This window comes from Nannobrachium achirus, assembly GCF_963921795.1.
Source record: "Nannobrachium achirus genome assembly, chromosome: 2".
Taxonomy (NCBI): Eukaryota; Metazoa; Chordata; class Actinopteri; order Myctophiformes; family Myctophidae; genus Nannobrachium; species Nannobrachium achirus.
Window position 1 is genome coordinate 48,743,612 of NC_137811.1, and position 23,751 is coordinate 48,767,362.

Genomic DNA, 23,751 nt, shown 5'->3' on the forward strand with positions numbered 1-23,751 from the left:
ATGGTAATAATGGGACATCATTATTTTTCAAAACAAGGTCGACTTCTGACCACAAATAAAACCATCAACCTGTATAAAATTAAAGGTTTGATGTGATATATTCGCTGATGCAGTTTGCTTGCACTGCTCACTTCTTTATTTGGAGACCGGGCCGGCACATCTTACAATAGCTTATGCTTACCAGTAGCAACATAGCAAACACATTTTAATTCCTTACTTGCATCAACACAATTAAGCTGATTTGAATAATTGGGACATCTATACTATAATTTTGCGAATGTCTGAGTGAGTGTCTGTCTGAGTGTCTGTCACAGCGTTTCTCCTCAGTGGCTGGAGCAATTGATCTGAAATCGCATCACCATTAGCATATGAACACACCTGACATAACTGTGAAGCCCGTTTGTCACTTTCACAAATCATATGCTGTATATTAGCATTTTTATGGTGTAACTACTATCTATTCTGCATCTAGCATGAGGCATATCTATTCTGCATCTAGCATGGGGCAACATGTTTAACCAGCTCTGTGTGTGTGTGTGTGTGCGTGCGTGCGTGCGTGCGTGCGTGCGTGTGTGTGTGTGTGTGTGTGTGTGTGTGTGTGTGTGGGTGGGCGGGGGGGGGGGAGGGTGTTGGCTGGCCCTCTTTCAGATGTTGTCATGTAGATCGGTACACACTACAGTATCTCTGTAGCCTTTAAACGAAACGGGTATTTCTTACATTGATGCTCCTACATATTATCATGCAAGCACCAGAAAGTTACTTTCCATCCCTCATATACTGTGTGCACAGTGCACACCCCATAACCCACACACTGCACATCATTTCGGAGTTCATATCTTTGAACGGGTAAGGACTAGTATAAGTTAAATCAGTGGTTCTCAACCTGTGGGATGGGACCCCCAGGATGGGGGTCCCATCCCACGTGATGGGGGTGGAGGTCCCCAGTTGACAATAAAATGTCAATTTAAGTACTTCTAATACCTAATACTGCACCTCTAAAATGAAAAATAAATTAAATTGGGAAGGCTGGTCCACAGTTTAAATAGGATTATTTTGGGGAGTCGCGGCCTGACAAGGTTGAGAACCACTGAGTTAAATAGTGCTCAATATCATCCATACTTTGGCCAGCTGCTTGATTCAGTCAGCACCAGGCTTCCAACAGGCATCGGGGAGTAGACAAACGTCACATCCTGGGGGATGTGGACCTGGGCTACGCTGCAGGACCGATAGGCTGGATCTGGGTTCATGTGGCAAAACCAGGACTGTTTTAAGTCCAGCTTCACACGAGAAACGTCCACCTTACATGAAGTGGTTTAAGAAAACAGGAGTGTGAATGTGACAGTAAAAATGCAAATAAGAAAACATGACGTTAATTTGTTATGGTACACTTTGGCATCATATGGCAAATGTACCACACACACACACACACACACACACACACACACACACACACACACACACACACACACACACACACACACACACACACACACACACACACACACACACACACACACACACACACCATCCAAGACTAAAACAGTGTACTTTGCTTCATGTTAGCCTACCACACCACCTGCTGGTTAACCAAAATATTATAAAGAATAAATATATTTTATTAGCTACCAAAAATGATCTTGGACCATGGTCACATGAATATATAGTGGCATGACATGCTTAACAGCATAGTATAGCTTGATATAACCATGATATAGCCTACTTTCCCTCTGTAATAAAGGAATGAGAGAATGTTTTAGGATGAGATGAGATCAGTGAGGAAGTAGGTTTACTTTATCTAGTCTAGATTGATTGATTGAATACTTAGAAGTTTGCATAGGAAAAGCACAGCACAATAGGCTACAGTTCAGATACAAGGTCTAGTCTAGGGGTCGATTCATACCGTTATAAGGAGCCTAACTAATTTCGGTTCGGCACTAGGCGAACCCAAATATGGTTCGCATCCCCCGGTTCGGGGGGGCGTCAACCGACTAAATTCGGCTCCACGGTGCTGGAGAAATGTTGTGACCTCCCGACTTAATTTCGGTACTCAGCGGTGTCTTCTCATTCATTCATCCCGGCTCCAAGTTCATATGCTCGGCTGTGAAGCCAATGAAACAGTGGTCGTTTGGGAGGGAGGCACGCCGACTTCCAGTGCTTGTCTGGCCGTTTATTGATCGTCGCAGAGCGGATACTTTGTCAGGTTCTCGCTGGGAGGCGCGCGCGCGAGACACACACACACACACACACACACACACACACACACACACACACACACACACACACACACACACACACACACACACACACACACACACAGCTTTGCTGCGTGTATCGCTAACGCGTCGCCGACTGTTTTAAAGACAAAATAAGTGCTTAAACAGTAAACACAACTTTGCTAATTGCTAGTGTTCCGTGTTGATACGTTTTCCACGAAGAGTTGTGACTGTGTGATGACATGCATGCAGTAAGGGAGGCGGCACGTCTATAATGTGAGCTTGTAAATTAAATGTTTTTGACAGAGCTCGATCGAGCGTTTGTGAGTGTGAGTGAGAGAGAGAGAGAGAAGAGACCGGCCGCTGGTGCTGCTGCCTACTGGAGCTGCTACTCACTGGACCTCCACTCCAGTCATTCAGCGTGCAGCGCGAGGGAAAGTCAAATATGTATCCGACTGGACTATCCGCCCTGCAATGCTCATTCATCGGCCACAAACGTTGTCATGCCACGGACCTCCAATATTTACAAGCGACTTCGGCACTAGCCGTTAAGAAAGTATGGATGAACTCCCCCCGAACCTAAATAATTTCGGGTCGGGGAGCCCTCCCGAACCGAAATTAGTTAGGTTCCTTATTAGAGTGTGAAACGACCCAGGTCTACTAAGATTTAAACCCAAGAAAGAACAATGGCTTGTTTACATTGGGGTCCTTTTGTATACTCAATTCATAGAGATGACATAGATGTTGTATAAGGAAGCATGTAATTATGCTTCATTCAGTCGTAGGGCGATGTCGCTTGCCGAAAATACCAGATCTACAACATGTTGATGTTGTTAGTCCATTTGTGGTACTTAGTAGCCTACATTTGCTTAAAGGGGGCCTGTCACCTAAAGGGGTACTGTCACTTTAAAAAGTCATCTTAAAATATGAGTTACAGTAATATTTTTATGATGTCATTGGGAATGCGCAATTATAAGCCAATCAAATAAATTGACTGTACTTCGACTACTTACTGTACTGGTCAGCTGTTGTTGGGGAGCGAGGGGCAGATTACACTGTGACATGAGTTTCAGACTATTTCAGACTGTTTTCAGAGAAACCATGTGACGTCACATACTGTATCATACTATTATTAAATTTCAGGGCGTGTCAAGTACTGTACTTGGTTGATTGATTGAAGACGTTGTTAGAAGTTTGCATAGGAAAAGGTAGTTTCATGACAGAGAAGGACAGAAGGTCTAAACACGAAACCTACCCGTCTACAAGAAAGCTTTGGGCTTTGGGCTAAGCAATTTTGAGTTAGGCTATTTGTACTTTACTCAATTTCCAATACTTTCAACTACACTAATACTTCTCGGATAGTTACTTTGTAGATTGATTATTATTACAAAACATAAATTAACCACTTTAGCCCTACTGTTCGGCCATTTAGTCATTGTGACATGACACATTGTGAGTAAAAAAAAGACAAAAAATCTATATTAACTTACCAGCCTCCACTTCAAGCAGGTCGGAGTTTCACATTGAACCCAAGTCGATCCCTCCATGTTGGTGTTGTAACGCGTGGTGGATGAGGACGACCAGGCCTCTCACGATGCCCACGCCTTTTGACCTGAGGGGAGATGATTGTTTCATCACAGCAGCTTGATCGAAGACTAACGCTAACGCCTATGTTATTATTATTTGAATTTCCCCCTTGGAATAATAAAGGTATCTATCTATCTATCTATCTATCTATTATGAGGACAAAATGATTTGGGTGAAGCTAGAGACCACTAACCTGGCTGGTTGATTTGACAATTATAACTTTTTATTATTATTATTTGATGAAAGAGAGGACACATGCTGCTAGCCTGCTACTAACACCACGTTTGTTTAGCTAACATTTGCACATGTGATCTTGGCCACGCCCACATCGACTACTAGCCAATAACAGTGCCAACAGGTGTTAATGCAGGGGTCTTCAACCTTTTCAGGCCAGGGACCCTCAAACTGATGGGGAGATGGAGCAGGGACCCCCTACCTCGTAGGGTGGGGGTGGGGCTACAACATTGTATATAAAATTTAGTTTCATGTGTAGGCCTATACACATACCATGAATCATGATATTGTGCATTGTGCACACTAATATTCATGCTTTTATTTTAAACATGCATGTAGGCCTACAAGTAGCCATATCACTGCCATTTATAACATACCTCAGGCGTTGACACTAAAGGCTTGCCCACCTGCCCCTCGCAGTAAAATAAAACTTTCGGGCAGGTGAAGTTTGCTTTTGGGTTGCCCGACTAGGCAAGTGCTTGTTTGAGAGGGGACGCAACCGTCTAAAATGTAGCCTACCGTATAAACACAAAACAAGATATCTGTCTAAACAATCATATCTACGTATGTATTTGCATAACAATTGAGTCACATAGCCCCACAAAATAAAGAAGTGTTAAATTGAGCTGTAATAAAATGTTTGCCTATCATTTTATAATGGCGATTTACTTTTCGGGCAAGTGGGCATGACCTTTAGGCAAGTAGAACATGACCTGTACTTGCCCGACGGGCAAGTGCCTCTGAGACCTTAGCGTCATGAACGCCTTATTAACTGAGAACCAATGTCAATATCAATCTATCACTAACAATCTGACAAATGTATACAAGCTATTCAAAAGAGACAGAATAATGTTTTTTTTTTTTTATATTTAAAGACAAATTATATGTTTTCTTTTTTTAAATAAAAATAATAATATAAAAGAAAATGTTTGAAGACCCCTGGACTAAGGTTTGGGGGCGCGTGCTGTCCTACTGGTCCGGGCGCATACCACTTAGGCATTGCCACATAGGCATGGATGCCTGGCGGCGTCGCCGGTTCGATTCCCGATCCGGACGACCTTTGCAGCGTGTTCAGGTCCTTGTCACTGTCAGTTAACACAGACAGAAACAAATTGACCATACCAGTTATAATGTTGTGCACTGAGGTACACATTTGTTACGTATTAAAGCAGTATACCACAATGTAGAAATACTGACTTAGAAGTAAAACACCACCATTCAACATTTGACAGTAAAAGTACAAAGGTTTTGGTATCAAAATATACTTCAAGTATCAAAGTCAAAGTATAAATGTTTTTCAAATCTTAAAAAAAAAGAACATCTACAAGCTGGACAAAGTTTACAAGTGTTTTTTGTTACTTAACAAGGAGCAGATAGCCTATTAAAAACTGTTTTAAATTAAAATAGAAATTAAAGTCTGGAGAACACTGAATACTGGGAAGAAAAAATATACAAGCAGTCTCCACCAGGTCAGGTAGGTTACTGTTTAATTATATCCATTGGTGATATTACTCCAAATACATCCGATGTGGGATGTAAGGAGCCCATCTCGCAGCACCATGATTTTTTTAGGCTGTTCTGTCGGTATTTGAATATTTGTAAAATGGATGTTGACCATAACTCCTTTCTTTTTCCCTATACAGGAGAAGCCTGGGGAGGAAACCTTGTTGAATCTGATGCTCCGCCAACCAATGGTTCTGGAGATGGGCCAACGGTTCACTCCCAAAACAAATCCCTATTCATGTTCCCCAGTTCAATATCTAAATTTCCTCCTGCTGACTAAAGTCAAGTAAGTTTTAGTTTCTGTCCTTTGCTCAAATTATCTTGAATTTTGACAGCAGCAGGAATTTTAGATTGAACTGGGAAAAGGCTTATGATGGTGAGTCGAGGTCAAATATAGGCTACATTTGTTTGTCAGAGAGGTTGCTCTGTCTGTCACAACCCGGTTTCCCTCATGCCCTGACATACAATTACTGAATACTTTGATAGACATTCTACTTCTCTGTAGAGGAAAACCCTAGGCTACTCAAATGGAAAATTCACCTGGTAGTGTAAATGTAGATTACTCTGTATTCAGTTGGGATTACCTAGGTTCAGAACATATTTTCCACTTGGACACAAAATATTTTTTGTTTTCAACGATTGATATTAAACCTGCTGAGAGCATACATGCCTTGGAACTCTGACTCTTGTTGTGACCCAATAACAATTCCAGGTTTTCTCAGACCTTTAATTTCATGCAGTAGGCCTGTACAACAGAAAATAGCTTCTCACTGCCCTATCCTGCCAGCTGCATGCTCAATATTTGATATTTTACATCTATATTAGGTATTAGCCATTAGCCATCTACATTAGCTAAGATAGTAATATCTTAGCAACTCTTGAACTAATGAATACAAGTCTAGAGAAGTCAGTCAGTCTATATTGGTGCTATATGGTTTTGTAAAGGTAATGTATTGTAAAAGTTATACTGCCATCTAGTGATGATTAATCAATTCAGTACTTTAGAGCAAATTGTGTGAATCCAGTCACTCCAGTCTTGCTCATAATTTTTGGTTTGAAAAACAGTTTGAGGCTATAGGAAGGAAATATTATGAAGCTCTGCTCATTAGGCTTTGACCGCGTCCGTGAGACATAGGAATGAGAGACTATTCGAATGACCAAATAGGCCTACAGATCTTACCATATCAAATTCATACAGGGATGACATGAACCCTTTACTGCTTAACAGTGTGAACAGATTTAGGCTATTAGTAAGTCTGAAATGTGATCATCTAAAGTTTATTTTCATCATGTTGCTGGTAAGAAACCTCCTGCATTGTTTGGGTGCAGTAAAGTCTTCTAAGATTAGACTACACAGTAAAATGTACAGGATCTGAGTATAAAATTGACCCATAAGGATAAAATCTTATACTTTAGGCCGAGATTGGGGCCAATGGTAAAATGTAGTTGTAATGTTTCCCTATACAACCAACTGACTCCTAATACACCAGGCATTTTAATATAATTATGAACACTAGCTACCATTAAAATGTGTTCACTGAGATGGATAAGACCATAATATTGAATTTATTGCACAAAACTGTATTTACCGTATTTGCATATTGGTGGAGACAATAGGTCACATAGCTGCAAGTGGAAAATTTGATAAAATATCTTTCATACAAAGACAATAAAGAGGAAAATAGACATGAATAAAACTCAACAAAATGTATTTTATAATTCAAACATCTTGAAATAGCATTATATAAAAAGTTAAGTTGATTCTAACAATATAAAAGTGGATTTCAGGGACTCTGTGGGTTCCTTAGTTAGGGGGGGGTCTAAATTGACCCATACAAGTCTGTAACTCTTAACGGGTCCATTTGGTTCCAATGTTCCATTTGTACGTAAGGAGAGACATAATTGAAACATTTGAAAGTTTGAGAAACACTGTTTGATTCCAGCGACCATACTGTGCTTTTATTTTGAAACATGTTTGAAAGACAGTCAAGTGACTCCCGGAAGTTTTTGTTTCCTCACCTGTCAGCTCAGAGACGCTGGCTGCTGCTGTAACGTCTCTTTGTTTTCCTTTGACAAGAACACAACTATTCTGTTTCTAGACTCTCTGAATCCACATTACCACATGTCCGACGCAGACAGGACGTGATATAATTAAAAAAACAGCATCTGACAAGGTCAGTGGCCGTCGAAATGATGTAAAATGATAGGTTGCGGTAGCTTACGACCTAAGCATTAAACGGCCAATAGCAGCCTGTTAGCATTAGCTTAACGTTATCATCATGTCCCATCGACCCTTGTCACTAGGCAGACACTGTTGTTACTCATACGTATTTATACCTTGTTGGTTATTCATATTACAACGTTCAGTTCTGCAACTGCGGACCTTTTTAGAAACTGTCCAAGCCATGATATATAGCTTTCAAACGGAGAAATATTCCTTGTTTACATCAGTTGTTTTCAACCTCTCTCATATCAAGGTCCGTCATTTATTGGGTATTTGAGCCACAGACCACCATTTGATGACATAGTCTCTCAGTAATGCAGATGTTTAACAACAATTGATATTTACTCATATAGGCCTATCGAAAAATTAAAACTGCTCGCTCATTACGATCAAGACAGACCGATAGTTAGTGACAGCGCTCCATGCAACTGTTTCACTTTCGATTTCGCGACAGCTACTCCTGTCAACGTTCAAAAACCACACTCCGAATGAATGAGAGAAGGAAACTTAATGGTCACTAACCCTGATAGCGGATACATGATTGTCATGGTCATCATGACACATGACCCGAGGCTTAGTGGTCACCTGTCTGTCGCTGTCTGTATACGAATCCACCTTCTATGTAGCTCCTTGGGAACCTAAAAGTGATGTCTTTATACATAATGGTGCTTTAGTTTGATGGTGGCAATATAGCTGTTCAACTGGGAGATAATCAATCCTGGTATATATATATATATATATATATATATATATATATATATATATATATATATATATATATATACTGTATTATACCTTCATTCATTTCCTTATAATACTTACTGTTTGAATTGTTAGTATTCAAGTGCCAGGAAGCTATAGGCTAACCCCAAGCTGAAGCTGTACTCCCTATGTTGTCAAAAGAGTGACATCGTTTCCAGTTATACGCCACACAGTTGCTTATGCTTTTATTCTTGAAAACCTACTAGTATGCTACAATGTGTTATTGACTCCACCCAACACCCTTATCTGCCAAAAACATTTCTGATCAATGTTCATTTCTATAGATTACTCTTGACATTGGTTATTTTTCGCATTGGTACAATTAACTTTGATGCCAGCAGCTATTTCTTTTAGAATGCATTATCTCAAACGTTGAAACCAGATTTAGGAATTTAACGCTTTCTTGTAACTGTCCGTCCAGTGGTGGTGTGACGCTATGTATGCTGCTGTTGTGTTAGTCTGTGCACTAGGCATGGAGCCCCTGGCAGTGGATGATGACATCTGCATCCTGAAACACGAGACAGCTTATGGCGCAACTGGTGAGAGCCCCGTATCGGTATGTGCCGGCGACGAGTCCGTGGCATCACACTTTGCCCTGGTCACGGCCTACGAGGACATCAAGAAGAGGCTAAGAGACACAGAACGGGAGAACGCTCTGCTGAGGAAGAGAGTCAAACAGTTAGAGGATAAGGTAAACACTGAGAGAGGAAGAGGGTGTCGGGGACAGGGGCGTCACACCAAATTCTGGGCCCTGGGTACAAGGATTCACTGTGGGCCCCCCATGAATGTTAACTATTGAAAAATAGCAGATATACGAGCTCACAGCTGCGAGCTTGTATATCTGCTATTTTTGAAAAATCGTGAAAATGTGTGCCAAGAAACCTAGTTTCCATGTAAGTTTCCATGTCAGTGATGCTCAAACCTTTTCATGTGAAGGACCCCCCATCTCAAAATATTTAGTTAGGGACCCCCCAGAAGCAAAATTTGAGTTACAAATGTTCACTTAAAAAATACATATATTCAAAGATTTGCACACATTTTCATGACTTTTCAAAAATAGCAGATCTACAAGCTCGCAGCGCGGCACTCGGTGCCGCGCTGTGAGCTTGTATATCTGCTATTTTTCAATAGCTAAAGTTACTAGGGCCCCTCCACCTTGGGCCCTGGTAACTCAGTCCCACTTTCCTACCCCTTGTGACGCCCCTGGTCGGGGATGGTGTAAGAGAGAAACCGGAAGTGGGATAACAGATATAACAGCTGAGCAAGACATGAACTTAGATACAGATGGTAGGAGATTAGCAAGGTGAGAAAGAGGAGAGGGAAGGAAAGGAATATGTGAGTGAAAGATAAATAGAGCATCATTAGATAGACATTACAATAGTTGCATTTCCATCAACCCTTTTTTTGCGCATTTTGGCACAATGTGAATTCTATCAGAGTCGAGGAGGGGCGGGCAACATAAGTCCAAATGTTGCAAGGTCCATTTCCATCATGTTCCAATGTTTCGATCCAAATTCATTCTTTTCAGAATGTGTCCATTTAACTCCGAAATGCCACGATCAAATGTCCAGAACTCCTGCGATTCCAATGTCCATTCATTTCATTTCCAATTCAACACAGAATCCCACTTCATAGATGAATCGTTCGTGTGGGTATTTTCTGTTATAGAATATTGTAAGGACTACTTCTTCCAAATATGCAAACCATTTAAAAGTAGCGTTATGAGGCTGAGCTTCGGCTGGACGTGTGTGTGACTTTTCCGCTCCAAACAAAACCAGAAAAAGTCTTGCTGTTAAGGTGAGTTATTAATACAAAATTGTGAGGTCAGAAAATGTTGTACAGAAACATAGATGAATGCAAACGTAAACTGCAAACTTAAACGGTCAATAGAAAATATTGAGCCTAGGATCCCAGGATCATGTGTACCGATTTTTGTGACATTTGAAGAAAATATGTAGGAAAAGGTGCAAAAAGTGTGTTTTGGAGAAAATTCAAGATGGCGGAAAATCTATCCTGTGGCCCGTTATAGCGCCACCATGAGGCCGAGTGATGTAATTATTTTTGGATTCTTTCTTAAAATCATTATGAATCTCCTCTCCGAGGTTTGAAACTGTAGCTCCTATGGTTTACGAGAGAAAAATACTTGAATGTGAGTTTTTGCAATTCCCATTATAAGTCAATGGGGAAAATTAATTCACTAATAAATTAATATCAATTAAACTATAGAACCTTTCTCTTAGCAAGTTACTAGCACACGATTCCCGAGTAAGCCGGTCGATTTTACATATGGCGCGAGTGTGTGGTGCAAAAACTGTGGGAGGAGTAGCGTGCCAAACTTTGAGGCTACAGACACGGACGGACGGACGGAGACCCACACACACGGCCACGTATAGGGAGCTTGTGTTCCACACAGCTCCAAAAACATCATTTGGTTTCCTGTGTCCTTGCATTAAAGTGTCAGTAGAGGCGCTCTTGGCTCTGAATGAACCGGTGTTGCCATGTCTGCTTATAATAAGCAATTTGTGTAGTTGTTTATTGGGCTTACTTTCTAATATTTTTTAAACCAGTGGTTCCCAAATCTTTTCATATCAAGGACCCCAGATTAACAAATTTGTCCACAGTCGCAGACTCCCATCTGAAAATATCTGGTGACAGGGACTGCCACACAGATTTGTGTTGTTAAAATGTTTCAAAAATATTCAAATTATTTTAGTTTTTTCTTTCCTCAATATTTTTTAAATAGCAAATATACAAGCTCACAATGTGTCACAATGATCTGCTATTTTCAAATGTAAATATAAAGTAGTAAAACTGAACCTAGTTAATTCTATTGGGCTTATTATTCATAGACCTGGACGCTTGTTTCTTTGGCAATATCTGGCAACAGACAATTCCTTGTCACTTCCTTACTTGGGATCTCTTGTTCTTCGACTTGGGAGGAAGTGAAAAGATGTTTTTGAAGCAGCACACAGAGAAAAACTCTCTAGCGCCCTCTGTAAAAGAAAATGGCAGCCTCCATAGAGAGGGCCAGGAATATGGTGAATAAAGGTAGACGCCTCCTCCGGCTCTGGGGTGTTGGTAAATGAGGACTGGCAAGCTTCCGGAATTCTGAATTCTTGTGCATCACAGAATGGGATGCTCGGTAGGCCAATCAGATGCAGGACTCCCTCTTTCCCACTGCAGGGGGCAGAGTGCCTTCAACAGTTCCGCACTTCCGCCAGTCCTGTTTTACCAGTCGCGCCAATGAACTGCAGCAGCGGATGAGGCATCTAGCTTCTTATATCTGTGTGTTCTATTGTCAGTGGGCAGGACTAACATACAAGGAAATAGAAGTGACTAACATACAAGGAAATAGGATAGAAGTGTAGGAAATATAATTTAATTTAAGAACCTGAGACACAGCCCTAGTAAAGGTCTGTGAAGGAAGTAAGGAAGGCCCAATATGGCTGCTGCACATATTAGAGCCTATTCTCTCACTGAATGCATGGCTGCCCGAGACACACACCTGACATAAACTAAAGGTTTAACAACAAACAAAATAAAAGGATCAACAAGTAAGATACATATTTTGGCTCCTACAGTCACTATTACTAGACAGCCTGATTATGGGCATATCAGAAAGCCCATATATGTTCATATACTGATGACATCAGGAATATCCATATATGGGCATAAAAGGGACAAGGACTTACAGTTAAGAGATCTCCGGGCATAAAGGGACAAGGACTGTTACAGTAGATATAGAGATGTCCATATATGGGCATAAATGAACAAGGACTGACAAACACTGAGATCTCCATATAAGGGACGAGGACAATGCGTAGCATTGTGAGCTTGTAGACCTATTTTCTAAATATTGTTGTACATTAAAAACTTGAAATGGGTCGTTCTGCATAGTACTTGGGATTTGTTGATGTAAATGTTCACATAGAGTGTAATAATTGGTAAAACAAACTTTTGGCCTATTTGTGGAGATAAGCGACCAACGGTCGCTTATCTCCCGATTAGGGAGTCTTACTGGTATCAAAACCTCCACCGGCCGTCCGTCGGTCGGTCGGTCACACGTCACACGTCACACGTCACATACGATGACATCACAGAGTCCACAGCTGATGATGTGGCGACATCACAGAGTCCACAGCTGATGATGTGGCGTGATGTCATACAATACACAAACAAGCCCTATATAAAGGGGCAATTCTCACCAGGGAAGAGAGCATTCCTCGACTCAGACCTTATCGCCAGGATCAACTAAGCTTATAGCTTATCATCACATCCAACCATCTTAAGATACTCAGCTAGTGGGGAATACTCTCTTCCCTGGTGAGAATTGCCCCTTTATATAGGGCTTGTTTGTGGGCATATGTCATATGTGGGCATATGACATCACGCCACATCATCAGCTGTGGACTCTGTGATGTCATCGTATCTCCATATATGGCCATCTCCGTATATGGAGATATAAGTCGTCCATGCCCAAGTATGGGCTGGTGAGGTCAGACTTTGTGTGATGCGTAGGTTATCTCCATATATGGAGATTCAACATTCCAGGTGTAACTATGGCTGCCCGTATGACGTGAGAGGTGGAGGTTGTGGATTGGCAGGCAAGGAGTGTGTGTGCAAAGTTTTGCATGTGTATATGGGCATAAAAGGGATTCTGTTAGGGATCTCCATATATGGGCATAAAAGGGATTCTGTTAGGGATCTCCATATATGGGCATAAAAGGGATTCTGTTAGCTGTTAGTGATCTCCATATATGGGCATAAAAGGGATGCTGTTAGGGATCTCCATATATGGGCATAAAAGGGATTCTGTTAGGGATCTCCATATATGGGCATGAAAGGGATTCTGTTAGGGATCTCCATATATGGGCATAAAAGGGATTGTATCCCAGATGATGCCCTGTTAGGAGATCCACACTAACAGAATCCATATATGGTCCTACCGACAGCTGCTATAAGCCAACCCTGGCGATAAGGTCTGAGTCGAAGAAATGCTTCTTTCCTGGCAAGAATTGCCCCTTTATACTGTAGGGCTCGTTTGTGTATTGTATGACATCACGCCACATCATCGGCTGAGGACTGTGTGATGTCATCATATCTCCATATATGGAGACATAAGTTGCTCATGCCCAAATATGGGCTGGTGAGGTCAGACTTAGTGTGATGCGTAGGTTATCTCCATATATGGAGATTCAACTTCAATGAGTAACCATGACAAACTGTCAACTGCCCGTATGTCTTGATAATTGGTAAAACACATTTTTTGGCCTAGACTCCCTAATCTCCCGATTAGGGAGTCTTACTGGTTGCATATCTGTCTCCTCTACTACGTATCTGTCTCCTCTACTGTCTCCTCTACTACCCTCTTCTCTCTTTCCTATTCTATGCCCTCTTCCACCTTAACATAATGTTCTTGTTCTTTCTATGATCTGTGTTCTAGCTCTTCAAGCCAGAGGCTCCTCCATCAGAGGGTCCCCAGTATGTAAACAAGGCCTTCAGTGCTTACCGAGGTATATATATAGAAAAGGAGGACCTACAGATTGAACTCAACAAACTGGTAAGTTTATTGATAAAGCTACCCTTGTCTCAAGCTGAGACATGAGCAACGTTACTAATTTCTCAGCTAGAGTAAGGATACTTGAGAAGTTTGCTTTGAGTAACTTGAAGACATTACTTATAAACCCCAAACCAAGGACAGTACACAGTACACAGTAGCATTCAGAGAGTCCAACACTAAAAACAAAACATTTACAATACACATTTGTATTTGTTAAATTAAATTAAATAAGAAAATATACAGCAAATGAGAGAAGGAAAATATACTAATAAGGTAAGGGGCGGCCGTAAGGATCTGGAGGCCCTTTTCAAGAGCTAATGTGGGGCCCCCTACATGAATGTTCACAGATGCATGCACAGTGTAGAAATTAGAAACACTTGACATCCTTCACCGTTCTACACAATTAGAACGAGATGTTTGCCAACAATAACAAATGTGTTAGCCACTTAACAAAATGTTTGGGGGATACCATTCATCCGTGTCCAGTGTAAATAAAATAAAAAAGGTAAATCAGTAAACTCTGTGATTTGATCATGAAGTACAGGAACACTGAATCAAATGCACCCATTCATGTACTGTGCAGTTGCATAGCTTGTTTGACCCTGCTGTCTATGTTGGAATACTGAACATGATCACAACTTAATTTTGCCATTTTACTTGAACTATTTTTGCAACGAACTGCTTGCCAAAAACAACCACACTCGACATCAGACAGTCAACTGCAGCAGAGGTTGACATTAGCCATTAAATAAACCGTTTTGGAAAGGCTTTGCACAGAAGTGTACCTCTCCCTCCAGCAGGTCTATGCTGGGCACAAACAAACTGAAACAATTTAGAAGAAACCTAACAGTTGTTTTTATTGACCTAACATTAGAATGTTTTCTGTTTGGAAATGTCATCATGATGGGTTGTTTGTGGGTTTTGGCGGGCAGATGCTGTCCCCTCTTCCTGGTAGGCACTGAATCTTTTAGTACTGGCCTACTTTCACCTCTAGGTATAAATTATATATATAAGTTAAAAAAGAAAAGAAATAAAGTTACTGTTAAATATAGATAGTCTAGGGGGCACGGTGGCGCAGTGGTTAGCGCTTTGCCTCACAGCTAGAAGGTCCTGGGTTCGATTCCCAGCGGGGGACGCTGTGGGCACTGGGGGCGTGTTCCTCCCTCCGCGTCATCAGCGCCCACACCCTAGGTGGGGTTGGCAATAGGGCCTTTCTGTGTGGAGTTTGCATGTTCTCCCCATGTCTCCTAGGGTTGATACCCTCACAAAAACATGCAGTAATCGTGGTCTCTATAATGCCTGGCCAGCCGGGGCGCCTGATGGAGGGGAAAGGAACTGGTTGGAATAACGTGTTCCTTCCACACGCTACGTCCAAACCAGGGAAATCCCCACTGTCAGGTGAAAAGAAGCAACTTGGACTCCTCATGCATAGAAGTAAGCATGAGGTCAGTCCGTTGTCTCCCCAGGTGCGGCAGAGGGAGAGCAGAGCCCAGGATTACATAGGCAACTGGCACTGGGTGAAAATGGGTTACAAAATCGTGGGATAAAAATTATAAAAAAAAATATATATATATATATATATATATATATATACTGTATATATATAGATGGTCTACCAAATATCTCAAATTCTCACTTGTGAATAGCACTACTGTATTTATTAAGGCGTATATTAGCACTACATATTAACGTCCACCTTTCTCCTTCTCTGTCTTTCTTCTGTCTTTGGCAGAAAAAGGAGAAGAATGAGAGTGAGAAGGTGCTGACAGAGCAGCTACAGGCCAAAGAGTTGGAGGTGCTTCAGCTGAGGACAGAGATGGAGACCAGCCAAGGTAGAGGTACAGCACACAGTACTCCATCGCCATGCCATCATTTGTGCACTTAAACAGGTCATGACAAAATGGACGTAAAGCACCGTGAGCTTGTAGATCTGCTATTTTCAAATGATTTTTATACATTAGAAAACTTGAGTAGCGGGGCATTCTGCATTATGAGTGCTTTTACTTTTGGTACATTTTGTTGCCAATACTTTTGTACTTTTACTCAAGTACATTTTGAAATCCGGACTTTTACTTGTGACAGAGTTTTTCTATATTACAGTATTGATACTTTTACTTAAGTAAAAAGTACTTCTTCCACCACCTCTGTGTCCAGTGATGAAGAGTCTCAACACGCCCCCAGACTACCTGGAGGTAGACAGGGTCAACTCTGAGCTACGGGTCCGTACGTTGCAGGAGGAACTGGACAGGTTAACACTGCAAAACGGAAGACTGATGGAGAGACTTGGGGTAAAAGAACAAAACATAACCTGTACAGTACACATTTTGGGATGGGACGATATGCGATATTATCGTTTATCGTGATAAAAAACACTCATTTATCGTGATATCGTCCTCCGTCATGCACTGTCTGGGATCAATTCACGCAGCATTGTGCAACCAGCTTAAGTGGTTAAAAATGTTATTAAGTTAAAGTTCTATATTGAGATGGTAATCATTGCTGTATAGAGACTATACCGTTTTCAGTAACAGGAGTCTCCAGTGTTGTCAATGATAGATTTTTTCTTATACAAAAGAAAATCACTTTCTGCCTTTCTACCTTAAACCTCACTAGACTTAACTCTGTTTTCTTTTTTCTTCTTCTTTTTGACACTTTATTTTGTTTTAGGAACCCCAATGTCTCAACGGAGAAGACTTGGATCAGAACCACGACACCAGGTACAGTTGTTAAAGAATATTACAGAAATCGGGTTGGTTCAAAAGTTACAAAAGGTTTTCTTTGTAAATGAATTAACATTCCATTTGAAGAGCCAAGCACCTAAGTGATAATGACTAATACACAATACACATTAGGCTACTGTGACTATTGTTTTAATAATAATCTGTTTAAAATGCAGTTCATTTCATTCTCACTTACTTGATAAGAAATGAGAGGATCACTTACTTTAAGCTGCTATTTACTGTAGCTGGTAGTAGATTCAATTATAATGGAGTAACTTGTCATGGTGATCTACTTTTAGAATGGCATTTTTGAAAGCAATAAAAATTCTATTGGGTTTGTTGGTCCAAAAGTACCCGACCTGTCCAGGGTCTCTCTGGTCCCGCTCCTCTCAGACATGCACCAGGTTGTTCCTGTAATATCTTGTTACCAATCTGATCTCTGAACGAATTTCGCCGGTCCATTAGGGTTTGGGTTTGTCATTTTGGACATGTGAAGACCTCAATTCTACACTTCTGCACGTCTGTGCCGTTCAATATCATACTGTCTTCTTCTTGACTGTCAATGGGTGCACTAAGTTAAGGGCTCCCAGACAGGCATTGACATACTGACTGAGCTTGCCCTTGATTTATAACGGGCTTTCCTGGCAGAAGAAGCTCTGAATCAGCAGAGAGTTGTGTCCTTCTTAATCAAAAGGCCACATTGCTACACAATCAGCCTTTTCAATTCTGGCATCCTTAAAAGATGGTGTGCCACAGGCCTATTTACTCCTAGATAATGGTCATTGGTCATACTGTTATATTTTCTGGATACTGTTAAGTGTTATGAAGCTGTATTTCTGTGGACACATCCAACAGCTCTTTAAAAATACTGTATTTGACTTTGTGGCCACTCACCTTTCACTCCCATCCCTCAAACAGTATCCTTTGCCAAATGTAAATAGCATTTTTTTAAAACACTCCCCCTATTAGTAAAACACTTAACAACGTTGGTGTAACAAGATATTACCTGCAAAGAAATAGCTTTTTACATGCTTGATTTGCATAGATAATCAAGAAGTGTCATCGTGACTACATTCACATTTCCTGGTTGTTGAGGTATTCATATTTTCTTTTTGAGTGACACGATTTGATAAGTCAATGTGATACATCAGGAGTCCAGTCTGTTTCTATGTTCCTGTGTAAGTTTGGTAGAAGCAGCTTACAAATCAAAGACATTTTAATAAACAGACTACACTGAAAGGTGAAGAATCAGCTTCCTCGCGTCAGACACTCCATGCATGCATATGACAATGGTCAATGTGGTCAATGCCCATCTGCCATTTCAGAGGCAAAGGTCAACCCACTGAGGAGAAAAATGGATTTAGGGCACTTCCATCAACAGCAGAGTCTTATTTGAGTGAGAGTTCATAAAATTGCTAATAGCTTAAGGATTTGGGAAAAGTGAAATCATCTTCCTCAATTCCTGCATATGCCAATGGTCAAGTTCATATTGATCAACCTGAGGAGAAAGATTTATGAGGATAGATAGAAGGACATACTGTAGTTTTCTTCATTCATTGGGCTAGTAGGATGTAGTACTTGGGTAATAGAGAGATAGTGTAGTTGACTCCTTTGAACACTAGAGGGAGGTATAAGCCAACTAAATCACAGCAAATATTGCCCAATCAAAATTGGGTAAGAAATGAAGTTGGCCTCTTGATTTGGGAATTATCTGTGAAAGAAATTCTCTTTTTCATCCTTATCTTTTTAGTGTTTGTGCCAGTCTGACTTAAAGATAACGTTTGGTTTCAGTGCTGAGCATTTTGTGAATTGCTCCTAAACACTGTATATTGGTTCACCTTTATAGTGTTATGCTGCATTCACACTTAGAGAAGCCAAGCTAATGGTTGGCTTGGTAATTCAATGTAATCTCTTTGCAAACAAGCTTTAAAAATGTCCAAGCTTTTTTTTCCAGCTTGGAAATTTTAAAAGCTGGTTTGCATAGAGATTACATTGAATTACCAAGCCAACCATTACCGTGACTTTTCTGTATGTGAATGAAAAAATACTAATTTCATGAAAAAGTATTTGTCATTTGATTTGTAACATTTGGCATTTTCCACACTTTTATTCTCAAAGTTCATGCCAATGGCAACATTTTACTACAGCATCTAAAGCTAGTGTTCGGGCATCTGTTGAAATTTATCTTAAGCAAATGGACTTAATTTGCAGGGAGAGGAACATGCAGCAGATATATGAAGCTCTGTGCTCTGAGATTACACGTCTCCACTCTGAGCTGAAGCGCCAAACAGGTGTGGTCAGGAAACTAAAACCACTGCTCAATGACAACAGACAAGGTGAGGCACAGGCACACACACACACACACACACACACACACACACACACACACACAGTTTCTCTCCTATGTTTAAATGTGGTTTTGTTATATATATATCAATATATGGGTGTATGCATGAGTAGGCACATAGCATACTTACATCTTACACGTCACACCACATCTCACATCTTTAGTTTTCCCGGTCTGCGGTCCAGGCACCTACTGTAGGCTGCAGTGCCAGCCTGACAGCGTGTCGCGGGTTCGACAACCTTGCTGCATGTCACTCCCCATCTCTCTAACCATTTCCTGTCAATCTACAGTAAACTATCAATAAAGGCAGAAAAAGCAAAAGCAAAAAAAAATAAAAAATATTTTCCCTGTCATGATATTACTTTGAGCATTGTGCAAGCCTTCTGGTGATGCCAGAAGATGTGGACAAGTGCACGAGCAGACGCCTTTCCTCAGTAGAAAAACGTTTGCTTCTCCTCCAACTTGCCAAGTCTGCAATTTACATAGAAATGAGCAAGGTGCAGAAGCACCTGGCTTTTAAAGGCAATGGGAGATGACACAGTTGACACTTGTGAATTCATGTTATGCCCAAAAGCCACCCATGATTAATTAAGAGACTAAATACAACATGTTGCACCGTCCATTGTTCCCAGATTATGCACAGTTGAATTAGAGAAAAGTGGAATTTGACTAACACACCCAAATGCTCTTCTGCCATGTACTTTAGAGTAGACTATGGGCCATGGATTGTTTAAATTGGGCTCAAAAGCTGTTTGCAGTTTAACAAAATGAACCAAGTTTATTATCCTGCTGAATTGAACATATGTTCGATATTTTGTTCCGTGAATTGGCCTGGTTCATTTTCAATAGATGAATGAAATGCCAATGAATGTTAACCTGCCCCTATCCCATGAACTTGAGGGACATGCAACATCCTGTCTTCGCTTAATCGCTTTATAGCTACATTACTACTACAGCTACCATGGTAGCAGAAAACTACTTTCAGTGATTATAGAGTGTAGCTCCAGAGGTGGTTGTTGCTCTTCATTTAACTGTAATCTTTATGATGGTAAATGTAGGTAATTTTCAGTGTCATTGTAGCAAGCAAATTACACGAATCTTGTGGGTGATTTATGAATGACAAATGTTGTGCAGGCCTGTGTTAGAAATGCACTTAACCCCTTAAACATAATGTAATCTCTTAACTGGAGTCCCCCAGGGGTCTATACTTGGATGCTACACATTGTGATCTTGTAGATTGATTCTACCAAATGCAAATTTCAAGAGAATAGGGACACTAGGCCCACAGTCAAATTGGAACCACAAAAACGAAATAAATTGGAGCCACATTGCTCTGAAGTTGAAGACCATTTGGACTTAATGTAAGTAACTTCACCCTGATTAAGTGACACAAAAAGACAATGACATAAAATTTGGCCCAGACGGCTGCTAATACCTAGCAGCATGTCGCGGGCTTGACTCCCGATCCTGATGACCTATGCGTCACTCCCCATCTCTCTCTCCCCATTTCCTGTCCATCTACTGTAACTAATCGAACTATCAATAAAGGAGACTTTTTTCCCCGCAGCTCATGGTTGCAGTTTCACTCATAAGGCTTGTGAGAAGACTATAGACATTATCAAAGTGCTAAAATGCTGTAAGGATATTATGAACTGGTTTGCTCCCATCAGGTCTGTCCCTCTGATGTTTTCCACCCTAGAAGACATTCCCTTTGTTGTCTGACTGCTCCCTTTGTGTGACAGAAGAGGAGATGGGGATGGGCAAATTAAAAGGAAATATGTCAAGAAAATAAATCTAGGCCTATTTATTCCACGGAATAAAGAGGTAATCCTGAAACGTAGATGAGACCGATAGAGAAATAAGGAGAATAGGAGAGTAGGAGGGGAGGGGAAGGGGGATGGCTATGTATTTATTCAAAGATATTGTGCATCTGTATTCTTCTAAGGTCCCTCCTTTGGAATCACTTTTATTCAAATCCGGGCCTCACGAGACCCTCTCAGGGATGAGAAGAACAGAGGGAGGGAGGGATGAATGGATGGATGACTGGAGGGAAGAAAGGCGAAGGAGGAACTCTCATTTAAACTTTATTATCTGCTCAAGATGATGATTCGATGGCAAAGCCATGGTGTGTGTGTGAATGATTAGGATATTGGCTTTGACTTGTATACAGCGTGGTATCATACACTCAAAGTCTAGGACTTTCAAAATGATTTTAAAATTGTTGCTTGATATCCTTTTTATTTTGTGGCCTTGACATTTACACCATCCAGAGATCTCTAACTAATGTATTTTAGTTTGTTCTACCACACAGTTTGTTTTGTTAGGAGTTTAATGTCAACATGTGTATCCGCTAGGCGCTAATAAAGAAAGTATTGCAATGAAACCTTGCAATTTAGAAAATGTAAGCATTTAGTACGTGTTCTTGTCCAGAGTGAGTGTAAAGTACCCGGTCAGAGTTGGTGGCATGAACCCTAATAAGAGTAAAGTCCCACTCCTGTGCTTATACACATACCTTCAGATTGCACACGATATTGCTCACATAGTTTGCACTATTCCACCTTGCGGATAAATCATTTCTGTTTTTGTATCTGTAAGCTTTCAGAAAAAATGCACAAAGATGGACAAAATAAAGGCAGAGAACGGACAAAAGTAACCGTAATCATATTTAATGTAGAGTGTGTAATTAGCGTGCAAAAGTGTAATTCCTGCAAAAGTGTGAAATGCAGGTGTCAGTTGAAGTAGTTGGCTTCATTTAAACTTTACGCTCAAATTTGAGATTTATTGTTCCCTGTCTAAATCCAGAGAAATCAGTTTCCTTTTCAAAAAAATAAACTTCTGTTAAAATATCAGATTTCTATCAAACCAATAAAAGAAAACTGATGGTGTGTAGATATCAAGTATATTCAATCTTTTTATTTCTGTCTTTTCTGCAAATGGAAGTTTGTTTTGTCACTGCACATGTGCGTAGGACCATTTTCACACTCACTCACACTGGCTTTTTGCACTGGACTGTGCACATATTCTCTCTTTACAGAAACCATTCCAGCCACATACCCATAAAGGTATTTTATATTAGTTTTATAAACTGTCTAACATCTGACAATAATGTATTGGTGTAGGGGTGCAAACTAATAGATTTTCAAAAATAGTGAAAATAACAGATCTACAAATTTGCAACATTGCGATGGAATGTGTTGTGAGCTTGCCTTACCCTATGTAGACTATGAATAACGAGAAGCACATTTATTTTATTTTATACAACAACAAAACAACACATTTTAATAGATTTTTAATTGACTAAATTGATTATAATGATGAACCACTTAAGCCCCGTTATATAATGTGTCAAGCAGTTCTAAAAAAAATAAACCTAGTGAACATAGTCTATATAGCAAGCTCACAACACATTCCATCGCAATGTTGCAAATTAAGTGGTTAATCACTGTAATCAATTTGGTAAATGAAAAAATCTATTAAAATGTGTAGTTTTGTTGTTGTATAAAATAAAATGAACATGCTTCTCGATTATTCAATTGCCCAAAAAAGGAATCGCTAGTATAATTGCTGACAAAATAATCGATAGTTACAGCCCTAGAACAATGCTGATATTACTGTACCCACCTCTCTACCTGTTGGCTCTGTCAGTCCACTTTGACATCATCAGAATGTTCCTTCCATCAACTATCATGTACAGTAATCTGTCATCATGTCATCATAACTTGTTTTGGTCTTTTTTGCTCTATCCCCTGCTCTCCCTCCATCCCCCTTTCATCTGTCCTTCCATCATCCATTATTTCCCACCTTCCTCTCTTCTCTCTAGCTGCCTCCACAGTTCCTGTCCAGTGCCTGGATGATGTGGAGAAGAACAACAACCATCCAGCGCTCCGTGTGTCCGTGCCTCGCCCCCCTAGTGCCCCCCCAGTCCCCTCCAGCTCCGGTCGCCCATGCCCCCCTGTTGGGGCCGCATCGGGACCCCCGCCGCTGGATGGACTGAGGGAAGACTGTTGGAACAACGGGCCCTGGTCCACCCAGCACTGCCCCGCTGGGGCCATGGGTGGGAACCTCCTGCCTCCCCCTCCTGTCAACCAGGCCTCCCTGGACGACAGCTCTTGGTCCTTCCCTAGCCCCCCCAAGCCCAGTGACGCCATGTTCTGGGAGGGACATCCCAGTAGCCCCCCTATCTTTGCTGCCTCTGCCACCTCCAACTCCTCCTCCTCACCAGTGGGGAACTGTAGCCCCAAGAGTCCCCCAAATACCAAGTGGGCCAAGCCCTACTGAGGAAGACTTTGATTAACAAATATGTGAATGTCTGGGTAAACAAATGGATGAATGGAGTCTCCAACCCTGCCACATAGCTACCACCCAACCTGCCTTAAGTTGATAAGACCACTCTTCTGGACTGGACTGGACCGGACCTACTGACCATGAGAACTAATCACAGGGCCAGATGGGGACTTTTCTAAATATAGCTCTTACTTGGACACTCATTATTAATGTGGCACCTCTGTAGAACATATCTGACGCCTTGGTGGTGAACATATCTGAACTTAACAGAGGGAAAGTTGTTGAGAGGCCTTCAGCAGATGGATGGATGGATGGAT

General features: G+C 41.0%; 1 protein-coding gene across 2 annotated transcripts; it reads left to right on the forward strand.

Moving 5' to 3' along the window:
• The first annotated feature begins 7,589 nt into the window (after positions 1–7,589).
• azi2 (5-azacytidine induced 2) lies at positions 7,590–23,751 on the forward strand. Of its 2 annotated transcripts, none has more exons than XM_080748748.1 (8): positions 7,590–7,711; positions 8,982–9,214; positions 13,967–14,083; positions 15,816–15,921; positions 16,238–16,371; positions 16,751–16,800; positions 19,015–19,139; positions 22,971–23,751. In XM_080748748.1, exons 2-8 carry the CDS (start codon positions 8,996–8,998, stop codon positions 23,426–23,428), a joined length of 1,209 nt encoding a protein of 402 aa, XP_080604874.1. In that variant the 5' UTR covers positions 7,590–7,711; positions 8,982–8,995; the 3' UTR covers positions 23,429–23,751. The 2 variants fall into 2 exon arrangements, with proteins under 2 accessions (XP_080604874.1, XP_080604875.1); XM_080748749.1 differs by having other exon boundaries at positions 15,816–15,915.

Excerpts from the sequence above, each read along its gene's own strand:
- azi2 (XM_080748748.1), top strand. The coding sequence starts at position 8,996 with ATGGAGCCCCTGGCAGTGGATGATGACATCTGCATCCTGAAACACGAG. Across the intron at positions 15,922-16,237 it reads GGAGACCAGCCAAGGTAGAG|TGATGAAGAGTCTCAACACG; the intron begins GTACAGCACACA and ends CTCTGTGTCCAG. Across the intron at positions 19,140-22,970 it reads GCTCAATGACAACAGACAAG|CTGCCTCCACAGTTCCTGTC; the intron begins GTGAGGCACAGG and ends TCTTCTCTCTAG.